General features: G+C 37.1%; 1 protein-coding gene across 13 annotated transcripts in view; it reads left to right on the top strand.

The window, feature by feature from the left end:
- nbeab (neurobeachin b) overlaps positions 1–21,581 on the top strand; it is a 770,985-nt gene that overhangs the window by 304,817 nt on the left and 444,587 nt on the right. For 11 of the 13 annotated variants that reach the window (XM_073923810.1, XM_073923809.1, XM_073923808.1 and 8 more), the window contains one exon: positions 15,837–15,901. The exons of the other annotated variants lie outside the window; for them this stretch is intronic. In XM_073923810.1, the coding sequence (XP_073779911.1) occupies positions 15,837–15,901 (65 nt within the window). The remainder of the gene's footprint in view (positions 1–15,836; positions 15,902–21,581) is intronic. 13 annotated transcript variants of the gene reach the window in all.

Genomic DNA, 21,581 nt, shown 5'->3' with positions numbered 1-21,581 from the left:
TGGTCTGAGTATTTCAGTAACTGCTGATCTACTGGGATTTTCATGCATAGCCATATCTAGTGTTTACACAGAATGGTCCAAAAAAGAGAAAATATCCAGAGAGCGGCAGTTCTCTGGGTGCAAATGCTTTGTTAATGCCAGAAGTCAGAAGAGAGTGGCCATTTTCAGTACCTTGTTAAATCTATGGCACGAAGGATTAAGGCAGTTTTGAAGGCAAAAAGGGACCCGGTACTAGTAAGGTGTACCTTATAAAATATGTCAAAAACCTAAAAAAAACAATATCCCTAATAAATATATATATATATATATATATATATATATATATATATATATATATATACACACATACACACACAAACACTCTTATAGTTTGCTGCTTATAAATAGTTATTAAAGTAGTATCTAGATTTAGATATGAGGTAGGGTTAGCTATGTACAGTAGTATATGGTACCACAAATAGTTTTAGTTATGCAGCGAAATACTTTTTAAGTGTTAATAACAATATCTTAATAAGTATGTAATCCACTTTTTAAGTCATGATGAATGAACACATACAAGCCGCTATATGTGTAAAAGAGAGAGAGAGAGAGATATTGTATGGGTTAGATTTTTCTTTTGGCACAATACAAACAATCTGCTGACCGCTTACCTAGTAAGCGTAGTTGACCACAACAACGAAGTTCGAGTCCAGTGCAGAACAGTTCCAGAAAGCGGGTAAGACAAAAAAAACAAACCAAAAAATAAAATAAACGAGTAAATAACAGGGTGAGAATGTGGTAAAATCTGAAACGTGGTCAAAATAAGGGGCCTTTCTTTTTCTGGATTGCTTTTCAAAACACTGCGGTTAGGTTAAGGCAAGTGGGTGGGCGGGTCAATTGGTGCTTTTTAAAATGCTATTGGTTGGGTATAAGTGGGGTGGGGAAATCGGTCGCTTGGTCACTCAGTCAGTCAGTCAGTCAGTCAGTCAGTCAGTTAGTCAACAGTGGCCTGTGGTGGAGTTATGTGAGAACAGTAGGCATGAATGGCACTCTTGAAAGAAATCTGAAAATGAGTACACAGCGGCGGATTTGCAAAAACAGAAACTGCAAAAAAATAAATAAATAAAAATGCTCCTGGGATGTATTTTGCTCTCTCCAGAAATGTATATAGGGGTACGTAATCAGAATGAGCCTGGGTTGCTGTATTTTCATCTGATCAACAGAAAGAATTTTAAAGATTGTTTTTTTATACACCAAAAGTGGATGAGGACCAGGTGCTGTCAAGAAAAAAAAGCAATAAAAATAGTCTAGACTTATGACACTATATTTCATATCATCTCAAGTCATGCAATAGCATTGTCTGAAAACAGACTAAAATGTAAGTCATTATTCACTAAAAATTCTGCTTGACAGTTTCCATCACCATCCAAATCCACTTAGTTTGAACATTCATAGTCATGAGATTGCATCAACAGCATCAGAGTAACCTTTCCTTTTCAAAAAAAAAACCTCGAAGAACATCTAAACACACAGCACATCCCACTTTGACTCATGTAGCGGTCAAAGACGTCCTTGCAGCAAGTCCAACAACCTCAAACCTTTCCCCTTTCCATCTCCACACTAATGCACCCAGACAGCGGGACGTTCACCGCTCGCAACCTTATGACCCGCGGACTGTCACTTTTATGAATAAATTAGCTATAATCATCTTGCACTTTTTTTATTTATGCCTCCTAATCACTGTTATTCATCTATGGCCGTCGACAGCCGGTGTCTCTATCCAGTCAAGTGGCAGCGGGTGCCGAAGAGGTCAGTCGGGTCTGTTTCGTGTAACAGCTTAAACATACATAAAGGATCTAGCGTGGAGCCGGAGAGATTTACCGATGGACGGCCTCCAGATGTCGGGAGCAGCGCTGAGCAGATAAAAGCAAAAGCGCTCCCCGTGTCTCTTGACAGGTTGGATTGAGATGCTGCAAATTCTCCAGAGCCATTAAAGTTTTGTGGGTTACAAAGAATGGGGAAAAAAAAAAAACCTGGCTGGCCGAGGTGCTACAATCCAGTTTTTTTCTTCTTACTTTCCTCCTTCCATGGGTTTTGTGGTGCACATTTTTTTTTTTTTTTGGCTAATGACTGCGTTCTCAGCTGAGTACGTTTTGGCAGCAGCTTTTGACACACAGGGGTGTTTGACAGCTGTGAGTGGAATTTGGAGGCGTAGGTTAAAAGATGATTGGAAGTTTGAGTCAAATTAGGAGCTTGGGTTCAAAAAAGCATGTACTGAAGGTTTGGGTGAAGTGAGGAGGGGGCTTGTCAGACTGTGCAGTCATAAATGTGAGAGATAAGAGAACCAATTGATTCGCTTCCAAGAAAAAGAAGAGTTGCCTCCATTTTTGTTTTGTGTTACATGGATAGAGGGAGTATGTCAACAATACAAGTAGAAAAACGTTGGAGGATCATAAACGCTTGATTAAATCTAAGGTCATCGGTGAAGTAAACTAAGCATGCATGTTTGGTAAGATTAGGATTTATCCATCCATCCATCCACCCATCCATCTATCCATCCATCCCTACCTCTATTCATTCCTCCCTCCCTCCCTGCCTCTATCCATCCATTAATCCTTCCATACATTCCTCCACTCCTCTGTACCTCCAGCCATCCATCCATCCACCCCTCTCTCACTTCCTCCCTCCCTCCCTCCCATCCATCCATCCATCCATCCATCCATCCATCCATCCATCCATCCATCCATGCATCCATCCACTGGATTCACTCATCCATCCATCTATCTCTTTCTTTATCCATCCATCCATCCATCCATCCATCCATCGGAACCACCCAGCCACAAACCCACCCACCCATCCATCCATCCATCCATCCTTCTATCCATCTATTCCTCTACCCTCCCTCCATTCATCCATCCATCCATCCATCCACCCCTCTCTCCCTACCTTGTTCCACCCATCTATTCACCTATCCATCCATCCATCCATCCATCCATTTATCCCGCTCTCCATCTATCCATCCATTTATCCATCCATTTATCCATCCATCTATCCATCCATCCATCCATCCAACCATCCATCCATCCATCCATCCATCCATCCAGCCATCCATTCTTGCCTCCCTCCATCCCTCCTTCCATTAATCCACACATCCATCCATCCATCCCTCCATCCATCCATCCATCCCTCTATCCATCCATCCATCCATCCATCCATCCATTCCTGCCTCCCTCCATCCCTCCTTCCATTAATCCACACATCCATCCATCCATCCATCCATCCACCTATCCAGATATTCATTGGATCCACCCATCTGTCCATCCATCCACCCATCTGTCCATCCATTGGATCCCTCCATCCATCTATCCATCCATCCAAATGTGTATATCTAACCATCCATTCATTCATCCATCCATCCTCTCCCTCCCTCTCTCTATCCCTCCATCCATCCATCCATCCACCCACCCACCCATCCATTCATTTGTTGGATCCATCCATCCATCCATCCACCCATCCATCCGAATGTGCAGATCTAACCATCCATCCACCTATCCATTGGATTCATCCATCCGTCAATCCATCCCTCCTCATCCCTCCCTCCCTCACTCCCTCCCTCTCTCCCTTCACACATCCACCCACCCCTCCCTCCCCCCACCCATGCATCCATCCATCAATGCTTGCTTGTTGCTTTAAATAACTTGAAACACCACCGTAAACATCATAATTATTATTGTTATTTTTTTTAGCTTTAGCTTTTATTGGTTTATTTAATGTTAATTATTATTTATTTGATTGTTTTATTTTATTATATATACATACAGTATGTATGTATTACCATTTAATTGACTTTTTATTATTTGTTATGTATATTTATAAATTATAAAAAAAAGTAATATTGCTATTAATGTCATTAGTATTAGTTTTTTTATTTGTGTAAATCAGCATTATTGATGTCTATGAAGTTTGCTTATATTTACTGTTCTGTAATTTATTCTTTTATTGTATAAAATTGTTATTGTTGATGATTTGTTTATACATCATTTTTACTTTTCTTTTTATTATTATTATTATTATTATTATTATTATTATTATTTTATTTTATTTTTTTTTTATTGATGCAACTATTTTCTTTAACTTTTCCATCTGGCCCCGTGGGGTTTCTTGGACCACAATCTCCTGTGCTAAAACACAAGATGAACTCCCAATGTCAGCTCTTACAACCAGAGTGTGTGTGTGTGTGTCTGTGTGTGTGTGTCTGTGTGTGTCTGTGTGTGTGTGTGTCTGTGTGTGTGTTTGTGTGTGTGTGTCTGTGTGTGTCTGTGTGTGTGTCTGTGTGTGTATCTGTGTGTGTGTGTCTGTGTGTCTGTCAGCTATTTCCCAGAGCATAAAGTCCCTCGCTAGAGCTGGCAGGCCGGAAGTGATCTTCTCTTTTACATGAGGGATCACATTACGGCTTTCTGGAGGTACATGTCATCGCTAATGCACATCACATGGACTCATACTCGCCTGAGCCCCCCAAAATCCCCTCGCAATCACACTCGCCTCCCACTGGGGACCCTCATTCTCCCGCTTCAAGAGAAAGAGTTGACTTAAAGAGGACATATCATAAAAATATTACTTTTTCCATGTTTAAGTGCTATAATCGGGTCCCGGTGCATCTACCAACCCAGAAAATGTGAAAAAGAACAACCCCATAACTTTGTTTAGATAAGCATAACTCTACAAGCATGTGGAAAAATGTGCTATTCAGATATCGCTCCTCTAGTGACATATGAAATATTTTTTTTCCCTTTCTTTTCATTTTTAAAATATTAACATTGCTTAATCTATGTGTTTCCACCTACTGCAATTTGTGAATTACTCACTTTAGCAGTTAGAGATTAAGTCGTTAAACAATGAAGAGTCTCCCGACACTCAAGCCACTGAGGACATTGTGGTTCATTTTAATTTTTGGTGTAAATATGACAAGATATCGATAAAGTGTTAAACATTTGAGCAAAATATTTTACATTGCACTACTTCCTCAATAAGGGTCACTGTTTCTGATGGATGATCAATACCAACAGTATATGCTACAATTTCATATCCAAAACTAGTATGTATTTCAAAACAGTCATCAATAATAAACTCACATTTATTAGAAACTGCATAGTCAGTTGACGCATTTTCTGCATTTCACTCAAGTTAAAGGGACGCAACATTTTGTTTGGGTGCTTTCACACCTGCCTTAGGGTGCTTTCACACCTGCCTTTTTTAGTTTGGTTGAATTGTAAAGTTCGTTTTCCATCTTGGTGTGGTTCGTTTGGGCAGGTGTGAATGCAGCAAACGTACTCTTCAAGCAGGTCTCAGTACGCTTTTTTGGTCTGCCTTTGGTGCGCACTCGAGTACGGTTGCTGCATTCAAATGAACCCTTAAGCGGTTAAGAATATAATCAGAACTAAAACAGACCCAACCGCAAAAAGTACTGCAACTTTTGGACTGATCCATTTGCCGTAGTAACAACATCTGGCCAGTGAGAGATGTGGATTTTGTCAGATGAGTGCATTTTTATTCTTTTCATCTGGTTCTGACCAAAGCCAGCAGTGTGGTGTGAAAACGACCCAAAGACGGCAGAAAATGCTACAATTTATAATTTATTGCCCTTGTCTGGACCAAATGAAGTGAACTACAAATGTAAAAGCACCTATATTTAGGCCCCGTTTACACTAATGCGTTTTCGTTTTAAAACGCATAAGTTTTCTACGATTACGCCATTCGTCTGCACTACGCCGGAGTTCTCGAGTGCCGAAAAAAAGCGTTTTGAAAACGGTGGAGAGGCCGTTTTTATTCTGAAACGCTGCTGCACCGTCTTTGTGTGGATGAGGAAAAACGGAGACGTCTGAAAACGGAGGCGGGACTGCTGAGATTCGCTACCTGATTGGGGCTTTTGTGTCATTGCCTTCGTCACTGTATCCTTCCCTTATTCGTCAAGCCTCTATCACATGACTATAACACATGGCTTTAACGCTACCGGAAGACAGTACAGTAAACAACAACATGGGCACAGAAATGGAAGCGTTGTTTGCACTATTGTCTGTTTTAGGCGCCATTGTGCAGTTATTCATTTGTTATGTTTAGTAACAACTCATCCTTGTTGTCTGTCCACAAAAATACCTCTCTTGCTTTCTTTGCCATTGCGTTTAATGTTCAACCGGCATTTGTTGACTAACAATAACCAAATGCCAAGCGAGACGCATTCTTTCTATTTATACTAGAACGAGCATGCCCATAGTGCGCGAATGGTCACATGATATACGTTTTTGGTGGCGTAGTGTGGACGGAGATATGTTCAGAGACGCTAGGTAAAACGCTAGTGTGGACGCGGATTGTTTTTGATCTAAAACGTCGTTTTAAAACTAAAATAGTGTGAATGGGGCCTTAGTTTGGTTGAATCGCACTAGAGTTAATTTTTTCCTCTTGGTGCGGTTCGTTTGGGCAGGTGTGAATGTAGCAATCACACTCGAATGCGAACCAAAAGCATACCAAAAAAGACTCTTCGAGGTGGTCAGTACGCTTTCAAATGAACCCTGGAGCGGTTCGTTTGTGGTGAGAATATGATCCGAACTAAAGCAGACCCAACTGCAAAAAGTACTGTGCCTTTTTGGTTTAATCCAGCTGCTGGAATGTGGAGGGAATATATTTGTTGACAGCACTTTACCAACAGAGAGAGAGAGGGAAAAACCTGATGGATTGTTGGTGTTATTTCCAGAAGATGACCATGTCGCAGTTTAGCTTAATTAATTTACACCTCCTGAAGTGACTAACGATGCATCTTCACCATTTGTCATGATTTAAAACATTGTTTTCCAGCCGCAGCTGCGCTATATTCTAGAAATGTATAGTTTGTCTAAGTGATGTATACAAACTGTATAGTATACTATGCGCAGGGATGCAATCAGCCAGCGCAGTCATATACGCTCCATAGTCAAAATCGACATTTTGTGTCTGCCGGTTCGTTTACCTGTAAGTGTTCTATTGGCATTGTCCCGCACGTGAATTCTAACCAATCGAAAAGCAGTTTAAGAAAAGATGTTCTACAACATCTAGCCAATGAGTGATGTGGATTTTGTCAAATGACTGCATTTTGGTTCTTTTTGGTTCGGACCAAAGCAATCAGTGTGGTGTGAGAAGGACCCAAAGACGGCTACAATGCATCATTTGTTGCCTTTGGTCCGGACAAAATGAAGCATACTACAGATGTGAAACCACCCTTAATCTCCCCTAGAGTAACAGTTGAGTTTAACTTAGCTTAGTTTAGCATAGATCATTGAATCAGATTAGACCATTAGCATTTCCTATTTAAAGATTGACTCTTGAAACTGTAGTTACATCGTTCTAGAACTGCCGAATAATTTCCTACATCATGTGCTAAGACTGAGTTGAACTAGACTGACTAGAAAACCCATTTTGTGGGCCGATGTGCAGTCTTATTCTGGCATAACAATCAAAAAACTTTAAAGCCGCTTTACACAGTGCCTGAAAATAGTCCCTACACTTGCACCACCAGTTGTGTGTAATATCATTGTGCCTACTGCAGCCATGGTATGTCAGCAACATTTCTTGATTATTACACAAGATTGAGAGGATAGTTCCTATAGTCATATCGACCTAGAAAATAGCAACTGTTCATTTTCTGTCACTCTTAGTACACAATGTAACTACAGAAGCATTAAACTTCATATAGAATTATTGTAACTTTTTGGTCAACTTTTCTCACAACTGATCGGTATAGTTTGGGTTTGCTGTCTCTAATCTAGAATGAAAACTTGATTAGCTGTTTAGTATAAGTTATCAAGGCAACAAAATCTAATCAAAACCAACTTGATTCTGAAAAAGTACCTGGGTAAAAACCCGAACCATTTCCCAGAGATGGGTTGCGGCTGAACGGGCATCTGCCGCGTAAAAACTTACTGGATAAGTTGGCGGTTCATTCCGCTGTGGCAACCCCAGATAAATAAAGGAACTAAGCCGAAAAGAAAATGAATGAATGAATGAATGAAAACCCAAGCCAGTTTTGTGGACTCAAAAACTGATTTGATGGACCTGCATAAAAAAAGAGTGTCAAGTGGTTCCATGCAAGTCTGTTAAGTAGTTTCTACAAGCAACAATATAGTTAAATGAATATTCCTTAGTATAAAATATTCCTTAGTAGATACAACCCATTCAGATGTGTCACTACTGCGTTTAAGTTATATGTATATTTTACTTAGTAATGTTACTGTATGTTAGTTTTATAAACACTTTTTTATTAGTATTTGCTTGTGTAAAACATATTTTTTGAAACAAAATGAATTTATTAACTTTGCAAAGTTTTGCAGTATACAACTGCTAAAACCCATCAAACATCAAAAATTGAATAGTAAACATTCTTTACAAGTCCTTTATAGTGCAACTAACTTTAAGAATTGGTAATAATCTTACAGTAAATAACCTGTAAATAACCAGTAAACAACAATTTGTTTCAGAAGAAAAAAAGGTAAAAACAACATTTTGGTCAATTGTGAAAATTCTTACAATGTGCACCTTCCTTCAAGTATTGCAATAAAACAATTTCTGATATTTTAAAATGTTTAAGCTGTCAAAAAACATTACAACTGGCCTCTATTTTTAAACACAGTCACAAATATAATTAAAAAAAATAATAATAATAAACATTTAAAATATTGGTGCCATCAACAAAGACAGAATTAAAACTGGCACCTAATTTTAAAACCAGAAACAATTTAATTTAATTTGTCCAGAATGATGTAAAGATTCAACTGACAAGTTTGTTCTTAAGCATTTTGTGTGACAGTTTTTGTGCATCAAATCCCAGCAGAACTTTCTAGAAAAACTCAAAAGTGTACTTCAGGTCTAAAGGATAACTGAGATTTAAGCTGTATATGACTCCCAAAAGAAGAGTACAAACAATGTTAAAATGGCCAGTCAAACCCTTATTCCATAAAGCTTACAGTACAAGTTTCTGTAGAAATAACACAGTAACTTGTGTTCATTTAGTTACTTTTATGTTTTATGCAATGTGAACAAGTGTGGGTGTAGTAAAACTAACAATAGTGAAATTTAATTTTTTGAGTGTGCAATAGGCCTCAAATAGTGTAATGTTTATTTGCAATGCCCAGCACGAGAAGAACAATAGCAATGTAGTCAATGAATTTAATCAACTTTACTTACTGAAATATATATATATATATATATATATATATATATATATATATATATATATATATATATATATATATGTATATATATATATATAAATGTATCCATCAACCGTTCAGAATTGTCTTGTTTCGGTCTAGAAGTTTTAACCTCCTCCTCTCCATTATTGTCTGATTCAATTTTTTTTTTTTTTTTTTTTTTTTTTGTGATATGTTGGCTGTGTGTAAGATTCACTTCATTTGTTGTTTCTGAAGTCTTAGAATAGCGTGTCAAGGCTCCGCCCTCTTCTGGAAAGTAGCAGCACATTTGCATTTAAAGGGGCACTCTCATATAGTGTATTTTTACTCACACCAAAAAGTGGACAAATTTGTCAAGCTGTAATAATTTATAGGAAATTTCAAGCTAAAACTTTACAGATGCATTTAGCTTATTTGATAGTGTAAAGAAACATAATATGTCCCTTTCAAAAAGTGTATTGTAAAGGCTACTCATGAATTGACTTGGCTCAGTGTTTTGGTATCGTGTCTTCTGGCAGGCCACTGTCCCTCCACATCTGCATGTATTTCCTTATTTATTTTTGTCACGTGGGAGCTGCTCAAGTGAAGAAGCAGTGAGCTGAAGCAGCCGATCCCCAGCGATGAGCCTCTTGACTGCAGAGTAGATAATGAATAGTGGAGGAGAAACTGAAAGAGGAGCCATACTGGGTCACTTACAACATTTGGAGACCAGATGCGCCTCACTGTTGCCTCTTTCTGGCTCAATAAGGGGTAGTGAGGATAATCTGCACTGTGTGTGAGATTTATTTTTTAATAAGTAGTCTGTTCTTGTTATCAGTTGTGGTTTTAAACCTGCGCAGAGCCCATACAGTGGCTACAAAAGCATTGTTTGCTGAAAAATACTGTAAAGGTCTTTTATCAGCTATAGCTCATATGATTGCAAACTTCTATTTTTCTATTTATTATTTCATGAATATCTTTTTTTACTGAAAATGGAAAAGTTTTCGGTGCAATTTAGTATTTACAAGACAATACAATTCGGAGGCCTTTTAATTTTGGGATGACTTTTATTTTTTGAAAGATTTTGAAAACTATACTGTTATCATCTTTGTGTCAATTACAAAACAATTTTTGGCGATTTATTTAGGCATTCGTGAGTAGTTACTGTACAAAGCGACTTTGTCAATTACTGATAACTGTATATTGGCAGTTAAAGCCATCCTAGTAATGATACGCTATTGGGCAATGAAATATATTTAAAAAGAAAATGCTCAAAACGCACACTGTAAAGAGCGATTAGTTACATTACTTAAAAAAAATGAATAAAAAAAAACGTGAGTAAACCCAATGCCTTAAAAGTGACAAGTTGAAGTTTAGCAAACCCATTGTAACTTTGTAAACATTGTAACCAACATTGTAACCTATAACCAACATTTTCAGTCAAAAACAGGAAACTTTTTATGCCTTTTGTCTGTTCGTTTTCACAACAACAAGTTTTTGTGACTGAAAATGCATACATTTCAGAATGGGTTGGACAAACACAAGGATACCAGTAAACACAAGTATAATAACAGAAGTGATAAAAATAAAGTTAAATTAAATTAAATTAAAATTAAATTTAATTTAATTTAATTTAATTTAATTTAATTTAATTTAATTTAATTTAATTTAATTTAATTTAATTTAATTTAATTTAATTTAATTTAATTTCACCTCACAGAAAGAAGGTCGCTGGGTCGCTGGTTCAAACCTCGGCTCAGCTGGCGTTTCTGTGTGAAGTTTGCATGTTCTCCCTGCCTTCGCGTGGGTTTCCTCCGGATGCTCCGGTTTCTCCCACAGTCCAAAGACGTGGTACAGGTGAATTGGGTAGGCTAAATTGTGCATAGTGTATGATTGTGTGTGTGAATGTGTGTATGGATGTTTCCCAGAGATGGGTTGCAGCTGGAAGGGCATCCGCTGCATAAAAAACTTGCTGGATAAGTTGCTGGTTCATTCCGCTGTGGCGACCCCGGACAAATAAAGGGACTAAGTCGACAAGAAAATAAATGAATGAATAAATAATTAAAAAAAAAAAAAAAACAGAATACAAAATTAAAGTTCTGCTGTGATTGAGTAAAGTCACTCTTATTATGAAATACATCAGAGGTGGTCAGAAAGTCAGAGGTTTATTAGAGGCATCGATATTTTTTTCATCCCCTTTGTTTCTTAAGTAGTAGACTGTATATGGTACTAATAGCATTGTTTCATTGAAGAGTTGTATGAACAGGTCAAATATTGGAGGCCTTTGTTGGTTCCTGTTGAATGCATTTTTTTGCTTGATAAAAAAAAATGATGCAGAGTCTCCTTGTAGAAGAAGGATCAGGTGTATTGTTTAATTCTGTACCAAAGAGGCATAGTGCCGGTGTGTTGTCCAATGGAGCAAATTAGACATTTTTGAAAACGCCACTTTTGTCATGTTAATGTAAACACCCTAAAACAAGTCTTTGAAAATGATGACATCATGTTCATGCTTACTACATGTTTGGGGAGGTGTAAATTAAAGTGAAAACAAACACACAGTAATAGAGCAGTAGGTAGTAGTGTTGTGTATTTGCTAACGCTTCATCAGCACAGTGTGGACTTCTTTCACATTACAACCATTAGCATGTACATATCATACACACATGATAAATTCTACATATGCATAAGCGCCAAGACGCTGCTGACATGTTGTCACTTCCCTATATAGTACTGTTTACTAACAAGGAGTGAAGGCAATTTTTGTTGCATTCACAAATCTGTAAATGCAATCTCACAGCAATTTGTAACTGACTTGATCTAATGATCAATGATATAATGATCTAATTCATATCTTTTAGTAAAATGTGCACACCTACTTTTTTAAAAATCATATTTTCATATTGATAAAATTGAATGAAATAGCCATTTTCCTGACAATGCGTAAAATAATAATGTTTCCTCATGAGATCAGGCTGGTAAATGCAGATTGTTTGGAAAAGTTATTTATTTACATTTACTCACTCAGCAGATGTTTTTATCCAAAGCAATTTACAAGTGAGGATAAAAGTAGCACATCCAATCAACAGTGAGTAGCAGTATGTAGATGCTAGGATAAGTTCTACAAGTCTTTTTGAAATCGATTTTTCCTGCATTATTGCCATGTAAACATATAGCCTTGGAACTGTCTTAATCATCCAAATGAGAGCTAAAAACCCATCTCTCCTGCCTGTGATCACCTGTATTCCTGTGAATAAAACCAGGACCTCACAACAAGACAAAACATTATCAAATCTCAAATGCCTCACACAGTGGAGGGGGGTTGACAAACCACCTGTAGAAAACACACCCTTTCATCTCTCTGACACTTTAACCAACACTTGCACCAGTTTTGCACATTTTGCACCGAACACGTCTTACAATCACACCATATCTTAAAAAAAAAAAAACAAACAAACAAAAAAAAAACATTACATTTATGAAGTGGGCTACACACAGGTGAGTGGGCTTAACAAACCACATGTAAACCACCTCCCTCGTATAATTTGCTCTTCTTGTGTGTATTGCTTTTTCTTGTTAAAGCACTGAATGCCTCTTCAATTTTAAGTCACTTTGAACAAAAACCTCTGCTAAATCAATGGTCCGTAGACCAGTACCAGTCCGTGGATCATTTAGTATCTAGCCGCACAAGAAATCATTAATTATTTCTGTTTTATTCATTATCTGAGTCTGAATGATATTTTATTTGAAAAATCTTTTTCTTTGTATTCTCTCGGTTACATCTTGGTCACTTGAGCGCCTAAATTTAACCCACAAGCAGCAAAATGAGTAAGAAACAGACGTCTTTGAAAAGTTTGTTTGGTAAGGGGAAAAAGCCCAGTGAAGGACCCAAGAACTGCCAAGGAATGGATCCGCTACCTATTTGTCAACAAATCAGGTGAATCCAGTGTGTCTGTGGAAGAAGATCAATTGCTGTAGATTGCAAATAATGGCCGCCTTTTAGAGGCTGTTTGCATATCGCGTCTTTTCCAGAGTTTGTGCAAGTTATAATTTTCTCTATCGACATTAATAACTTGTGCGAAAAGCTTCCAAATGCCTTTTATCATCTGTTCGCTGATGATACAGTGATTTATTGTTGCTCTCCTTCATTTTCTCAGGCCATACTATTTTTACAGTCTGCTTGTAATATTGTTCAGTCTCATCTTAAGAATCTTAAATTGATTTAAATGTAGACAAATCTAAATGAATGAATTTCACAAACTGTCCCACTTCTGTGCAGAGCGAACCATTAATTACCTCTGCCAAAGGTGAACAAATAAATTTATTGTACAGCTATAAATATTTAAGCTTTCTACTTGATCAATAACTTTCAAAAAACACGTAACAAATTTGGTTAAATAATTGAGAGTTTAGCTTAGGTTTCACTATCGAAATGCATCTTTCATTTCTCTTAAAGCTCATAAACATTGGTGTCTGCAACATTTTTACCATTGATTGACCATGGGGTTGTTTTATATATGAATGCATTATCCAAATGTCTTCAGGGACTTCTTGGCCAGGTCACCCTTGTAAATGACATCTTGATCTCAAAGGATTTTTATCTGGTTAAATAAAGAAACATACATAAGTTTGTTATTTCCAATGGAGGTGCATGGCTTGCGCCTTTCAGACGCAGCCAGTTGAATGAATGCTGCAAGTGCACCATGAGTCACCGACTTATCAGCTTCAGCTTGTATGGAATATACACATTTTGGTCGACTTATTATCTCAAACAAACACAGAACACCCAAATACTGCAGTGCTTTGTAATTTACTCCATAAATGAAACTTGTTTCAGAGTGACAGCAATGTTTTGTCAGCTTGTCTTCCTCATCAATCTATGAACCAATTGACAGCTGACAATTCCGCAGTGATAAAAAGTTTGGCGACCATGTGCTAAATGACTAAGTGTAAATTTTTGTAATTTCGCAAATACTTAGTTTACTTAATTTTAAGGCTCACTTTATAGAATAGTATACATACAGTTTAAAATATAGCCAACGAATCGTGCCAATTAATGTCTGTGTATAAAATCCATCCAACTTTTTCATTCTGAGATCATCATTGAGCTCATTCCTCAAGGGCTCTCCTCTTACTCTGCTCCTCTCTCCCCAGGACAGGGGAATATTTTTGAGGCCCGCTTTTTCTCTCCTTTTGAACTCCACCCCAACTCCATCTCTTCCCCCCACGACTCGTACCTTAGAGAGCAAACAGCAGAACTTCCCATAGTGAGAAACACTGCTGCCTTTTAATCATCTCCAGACTCAAGCTGTGTGTGAAAGACAGCGGACGAAACAGAGCCAACAAACGGGGAGCGTAAGATGTTCCCCAAGGCCCCAAAAAAACGCTGGAGGGCCCGCCCCAAAACGCAGGTCTTCGGTGATCTGTCACTGGGTGCTCGCTAGAGGAAATGGCTGTGTTTAAGGGGCAAGAGGATACAGTTTCATTCAGCAATTATGTCTGTTCTGTGTTTACGGATCTGTGTGCAGAGGAAGAAGAGATGCTTACAGGGCCGAGATCCAGGCTTTTTATGGCTTTGGCACTGGATTGCGGATGTGTGACCTCAGATGGAGCTTTGCTTGCTCAAATACATTGCAATCCAATTTGCTGTGATTTCTGATGGTGTATATTTGATTTTGGTTTTACATGAGACTAGGGGAGAGATTTCTGTCTGATGATGTTTTTGACACTGTGTGTATTACAGGCGCTGCTATTTTTTATTTTAACAGCACTTATTCACTTATTTGGATTTCATTATTTATCAACCTTTAATGTAATATATTTACTATTTATATATAACATTGATGCGACATGGTGGCTGAGTAGTTACTGTAACAATGTCGCCTCACAGCGCAAAGGTCACTTGTTCGAGTCCTGGCTGGGCCAGTTGGCATTTCCGTGTGGAGTTTGAATGTTCTCCGTGTTGGCGTGGGTTTCCTCTGGGTGCTCTGGTTTCCCCCACAAGTCCAAAGACATGTGCTATGTGTGTGTGTGTCCGAGTACTGGGTTGTGGCTGGAAGGGCATCTGCTGCATAAAACATATGCCGAAATAGTTGATGGTTCATTCCTCTTGCCCTTTAAATAATGCCCTTTCGCCGCAACCCAGTACTGGGAAACATCCATACACATAGGGCCAATTTAGAATATCTAATTCACCTGTCCCACATGTCTTTGGACTGTGGGAAAAACCGGAGCACCCAGAGGAAAACACAGGGAGACATGCAAACTCCACACAGAAATGCCAACTGACGCAGTTAGAACTCGAACCAGCGACCTTCTTGCTGTGAGGTGACAGTGCTAACCACTGAGCCACCGTGTCGCCCCTTTTAAATGTATATATAGTATTTATTTACAGGCATTTTTAAAATGTATTTATTTATTGCATGTATTTACTTATATTGTAAATTATTTTTTTTGTAATATGGATTGTAATATATTACGATGAAAAGCATGTGGCAAAAAGTATGCAAGATTAATTGACTTTTTACATACCATTCTAAAAATCCAATCCAATCCAATGGAATCCAATTAAAACTACAAGAACAACGATAGCTTATTTTTTCAGACATGGAATATTTATAAAAATACGAAAATATCCAACACAATCTTTATGTTTGCTTGTTTCAGGAGTGGCAGAACTCGATTCAGAAGAACGCTGGCCTGGCTTTCATTGAGCTGATCAACGAGGGAAGGTAAAGTCACACGTCTTCTCCTAAACCACTATCATATACAGTTGAAGTCAGAATTATTAGCAGCCTCTGTATATTTTTCCCCAATTTCTGTTTAACGGAAAGATTTTTTCCAGCACATTTCTAAACATTATATTTTTGACTCATTCCTAATAACTGATTTAGATACTAGTATGCATATTTAAAGACTTAAAAAGGTTAACTAGGCAGATTAGGGTAATAAAGCAAGTCATTGTATAACGATGCACATAATCGAAATAAATATTGCTTCAGGGAACCAATATATTTTAATAGCAATTAAAAACTGCTTTTATTCTAGCCAAAAAAAAAAAACAAATAAGTAGAAAAAATATTGTAGGAAATACTGTGAAAAATATATTGCTCTGTTAAACATCATTTGGGAAATATTTGAAAAAAAAAATCACAGGATTACTATTAACTTTGACTTTAACTGTAGCTCTCAATTCACTTATTCTGTCTATCACTTCTTATCTGGTCTATTCAGTTTACCACAGCATTTCTGTTAACCCTAAGGGGGTCAGATTAGCCCCATCACTCCTTTATCCTGGTTACCACAGTCTGTGTGTGTGTTTTTAGAGTTTTAGTAGTTGACCAGGGTGTAAAATACGCTGAGATGAGCAGGTTGAGAGTGAGTGAGTGAACAAACCATCTGACATGCTTCCTGTCCAGAATAGATGCATTTTCTTTAATTTGTCTTGCTTTTGTTAAGTCTGCTTTCCTGTCGCACTGAAAAATTGTGTGTGTGTGTGTGTCCATGACCATGTGTTTGTCAGGTTTAAGCTTTGAATGGCTGTTGTCACGCTGATCCTGGGCGGCTCAGTCTGCACACCCATCTGCTGACCCATCTGTACACACACATAGACACACGCACACACACAATCTCTGACAGTAAGCCTGAGTCAGCAGAGACTGGCGCTGTCCAGGGTACTGGCATATCATTCATTCCTCATCTCTACCTGTCTGGCCGTCTGTCTGTCTGTCTGCATCAGTGGCCTTCGTTCCAAAGAAAAAAATAATCCATCCAAGATGTGTTCAAAATGTTCCTTTTTTTCAGCTGAAGAGAAATTAAAGGGTTAGTTCACACAAATATGATAATAACTGATAGTCCATGTAACATTTTGTTGTATGTTAGTTACACTGCTAAAACATAACTCTCATTAGATTATTGGCAAGTGGTCTGGTTCTTATCTGCTGACACTGCTCCACCAACAGACATTTTCCTGTTTATAACAAACTTTGCAAGTACATGCCAACTTACACTAAGCCTTAGAGTCTACTAATACTACAAAATAAGTTTGCATGTAGTTGCAATGTAAGTCATAGTCAACAAAATGTGTGAAAGTGACCATCAATATAAAGTGATAATGAAAATTGTCAACCCTTTATTTAGTTGACTCTTTACTTGTATCTTTACAACACAAACTATAGATATAAACTAGTTCCTCTACTGGTTCCAAACCTTTATGAGTTTTGATTTATTGTTGAGCTCAAAAGAAGATACACTAATCGGCCACTTTATTAGGTACACCTGTCCACTTGCTCGTGATGCAAATTTCTAATCAGCCAATTACATTGCAGCAACTCAATGCATTTAGGCATGTAGACTTGGTCAAGACAATCTGCTGCAGTTCAAACCAAGCATCAGAATGGGGAACAAAGGCTTTGAACGTGGCATGGTTATTGGTGCAAGAAGGGCTCGTCTGAGTATTTCAGAAACTGTTGATTTACTGGGATTTTACTGGGATTTATTGCAGAGAATGGTCCAAAAAAGACAAAATATCCAGTGAGCGGCAGTTCTGTGGGTAAAAATGCCTTTTTGATGTCAGAGGTCAGAGGAGAATGGCCAGACTGGTTCGAGCTGATAGAAAGTCAACATTAACTCAAATAACCACTCATTACAACCAAGGCATGCAGAAGAGCATCTCTGAATGCATAACACGTCCAACCTTGAGGTGGATGGGTTACAGCAGCAGAAGACCACACCGGGTGCCACTCCTGTCAGCTAAGAACAGGAAACTGAGGCTACAATTCACACAGGCTCACCAAAGTTGGACAATAGAAGATTGGAAAACCCAACAAAGAGTCACTGTACTCAAACGGCCTCCACAATCACCAGAACTCATAGATGTGCAGCCGACAAATCTGCAACAACTGCTTGATGCTATCATGTCAATATGGACCAAAATCTCTGAGGAATATTTACAGTAACTTATTTAATCTATGCCAGGAAGGAATAATGCAGTTCTGAAGGCAAAATGTGTTCCAACATGGTACTAGTAAGGTTTACCTAATAAAGTGTATTTTGATAAATGGTAGTGTTTGACACCCATAGTGAAAATTAAAAAATACATTAAAAGTCAATAGTTAGCATAGTTCACATTCTTTAACGTATATTTTTCTCTGATCAAGATACAAACTTAATGGCTTTTGAATGATAAGTAAGTGATGATGAATTTTTCAGTTTTGGGTAAATTGGCACCTTGACGCCAAACCAAACAAACATCAAAAATCAATAAACACGCCAACAATGCAAAGTAATTTAATGTCATATGACTACCTCTGACCTCTAATTAATTACAATTGTTTTTTGACATCAGTGTTAGATGATATCAATTTCATATCAAGGTAGTTTACATGCATTGGAGGGATACAAAATCCAGGGTAAATTTGGAATGGAAGCATTCAGATGGATAAACTTTTCTTATATTATATTATTTTTTCATTTTTGATGCTTGACTGATATCAAATCAATGTCCAGTTCTTGATGTCAGTTTGATGTTGACTGCTGTTTTCTCACCAAAGTCATTTATTTATTTGTATTTAGAGGATTGTATTTAGTTATTTAGAGGAAAAGGTAAATTATGATAAATTATGAATTATAGAAATTCGTGCTTCTTGTTGGAAATGTACTTTACACAACCATTATACTTTGTTTTCACTAGTTTTAATCTATTTTTGATTTTGAAAAGCCATTATAAAAAATAAAAAAAAAACGTGATTTAAAAGCAATCTTTGTAACTATATACATTTAATAATACTTGATACTTAATACAAACAATCTTTAGTTATGTATTTTTTGGAAAATTATTACATATTCATACAAGCATAAAAAGTATAAAATTATTATAAATTTTCTAATTAAAATATAAATATACCTTTTTTTCCTTTTACATAAAAAAATATAAATGCTGATTTTTCCTCCAGAAGCTTGCAGCTGCAATCCATGTATTAAAATTGATTTAATTTTTTCTTGGAACGTGTGCACACTGGAAAAAAAAGTTTCATTCATCCAATTAAAAAACGCCAAAAAACGGTTCACGTCGAAATTTTATCACTTGACCCAATGGAAAATAAAAAAGTTGGCTCAAACAATATTTTCTGTCTCCCTGAGAACAATTTTCTATAACCAGGTACAAAATACAAATTACAAAGTTTTGTTGAAGAAAGTCAATTAATTTAAATTCTCTTTTTGCTATAACCAAAATATATAGCTTTAATCAAAACCAAAACCGTTGTGTTCGAAATGTTCATTCATCCAATTAAAAGAATATAGGCTACCGGTTTTACATCTTAATTTGATTACTTAAGCCAATGAAAAATTAACAACTTACCTAAACAATATATGTTATAAGTCCAGGTACAAAGCATATTCCGTTTAATACACATGCCTGTGTGAATAACCTTCAAATTTTATTTTGGTCAAATCATATATTTCTTCGTTGAGCTATTAATCAAAACCATTTATATTTAACTATGTTTTGAACTTAAAAAACATATTTATCAAAAAATTTTATAGAAAATATTAAACTGAAACGAAAGAAACATTTTTAATTGAATGAAGTACTGCTTAAAAGTTGTTTTTTCAGTGCATATGTTCTAGTACCAACCTTAACTGTTCAGAACTGTCCTCATGCTGTTATTTCTGAAGTAAATGCTAAAACATTCAAACTTGGAGTGTTTATGCTACAGTTTATTGGGGATGCGTTCAGTGTTTAGTAGGGCATCTGTGATTTATGAGCTGCACCATGTCAGTGTTTGGGATAAATGTGGCCCCTCTGCCACTGATTAGCAGCTCCTGTTTTGTTTCTCTCGCACCCTCATATAAGTCACAGAGCCCACAACTGAAATACTAAATGTCTGGCTGAGGATTTGTTAACATACTCTTCGAACCATATACAGTACCACCTCTGCCAGTAGTGAAGAAGGCATGCCCTAGTTTTAGTTCTGAACTGTTATCATGCTGGGAATGAGGCTGCTTTTTCCTCTCCTCTGTGCTGCAAATGTTATTTATTGCTTGTCAGCACAAAAAAAAAAAGAAAAAGAAAAAGAAATGTATGTGCATTTGAATACCGTATCAGACTGAACCAGGTTAGAAAGTGGAATTATTTAGTATGATGTTCCACCCTGTTTTTTGTTGTACTGTATATACAAATGCAGTGTGGGTAAAGTTGCTTTAAAAAAGTAATCAATTACAAATTACTTATTTTATTAGTAATTAATTATTAGTAATTACATTACTAATTACTTCATGTAAAAAGTAATCGAGTTACTTTACTTTACTAATTACTTTACTTTGAAGTTATTTTTTAAAATATAAAAATATGCCTATAAAAATACAAAATTAACTGCAGCTCCTTCAGTAATTTAATATTGACTGAAAAACATTACAATGGGTTGATCACAGCAGCTTAACATATTTAAAAGACTTAAAGAGTTCACCCAAAACTTAAAATTATCTCATTATTCACTTCCAAACCTGCTTGTCTTTTTTTTTTTTTTTTTTTTTTTTTACACAAAAGAAGACTTTTAGAAGAACTGAATACCTGTAACCACTCACATCCATAATATGAAAAAAAAAAAAAAAAACGCCACAGTGTTTGGGTGTTCTGTGTTTGTCTGAAGTAATTAGTCTACCTAAAAGTGTATATTCCAAAGTATAAAGCTGATAGGTCAGTTCTTGTCATGTGACTTGCGGTTTTTAACTGAGTGCGCCTGAGAAATGCGAGCACGCGCACACACAATGCACACTATGCTTCTCTTCACATTCAGAAGGTACCTTCACTCCTTATCCTGCACAAAAATTCTATTTAACCTGTTTAGGCTAAGTTGGGCTGCCATGTTTTAGGCGCCGGTGTCCTCAAGTGGTGCTCGCTGCAGAGCCATTTGAGGAGAGCTGAGCTCCAGCGAGGGGGAGCGTAAGCTTGAGCTCCACCTCTTTTGCACTTCTTCTACGAGTGATGTCACTGGGGGTAGGGTTAGGGGTGGGGTTGGTGTACGCATTAAAACAGCTTACAGGAGGAGGAGCGACAGCTCATGCTCCCCCTTGCTGGAGCTCAGCTCTCCTCAAATGGCTCTGCAGCGAGCACCCTCTCGGTGTCCTCCTTGCTGACAAATATTGTCATAGAATGCTTTCTGTTCTAGTGCTGAACAAGTCGCTCTTTGAGTTAAAAGCAGTTGAACGTTGTTTAGAGACTGGACATAGACTGCATTTCACAGCAATATTTTAGTTTTTACACTCAATGATATTAAAGTAATGTCTGCATTTCCACTTAAAGAAGCAGCCACTCTCGACAGCAACCATTTTAGCATGCCTTCTCAAGTAATTTAAAAGTGCATGCTTATTAACTGACATTGCGACACAAAGATTTATAAGAAACATTTT

Source organism: Danio rerio, chromosome 15 (genome assembly GCF_049306965.1).
Source record: "Danio rerio strain Tuebingen ecotype United States chromosome 15, GRCz12tu, whole genome shotgun sequence".
NCBI lineage: Eukaryota > Metazoa > Chordata > Actinopteri > Cypriniformes > Danionidae > Danio > Danio rerio.
The sequence above is the reverse complement of the archived record's forward strand: the minus strand, read 5'-3'. Positions and strand labels throughout refer to the sequence as shown.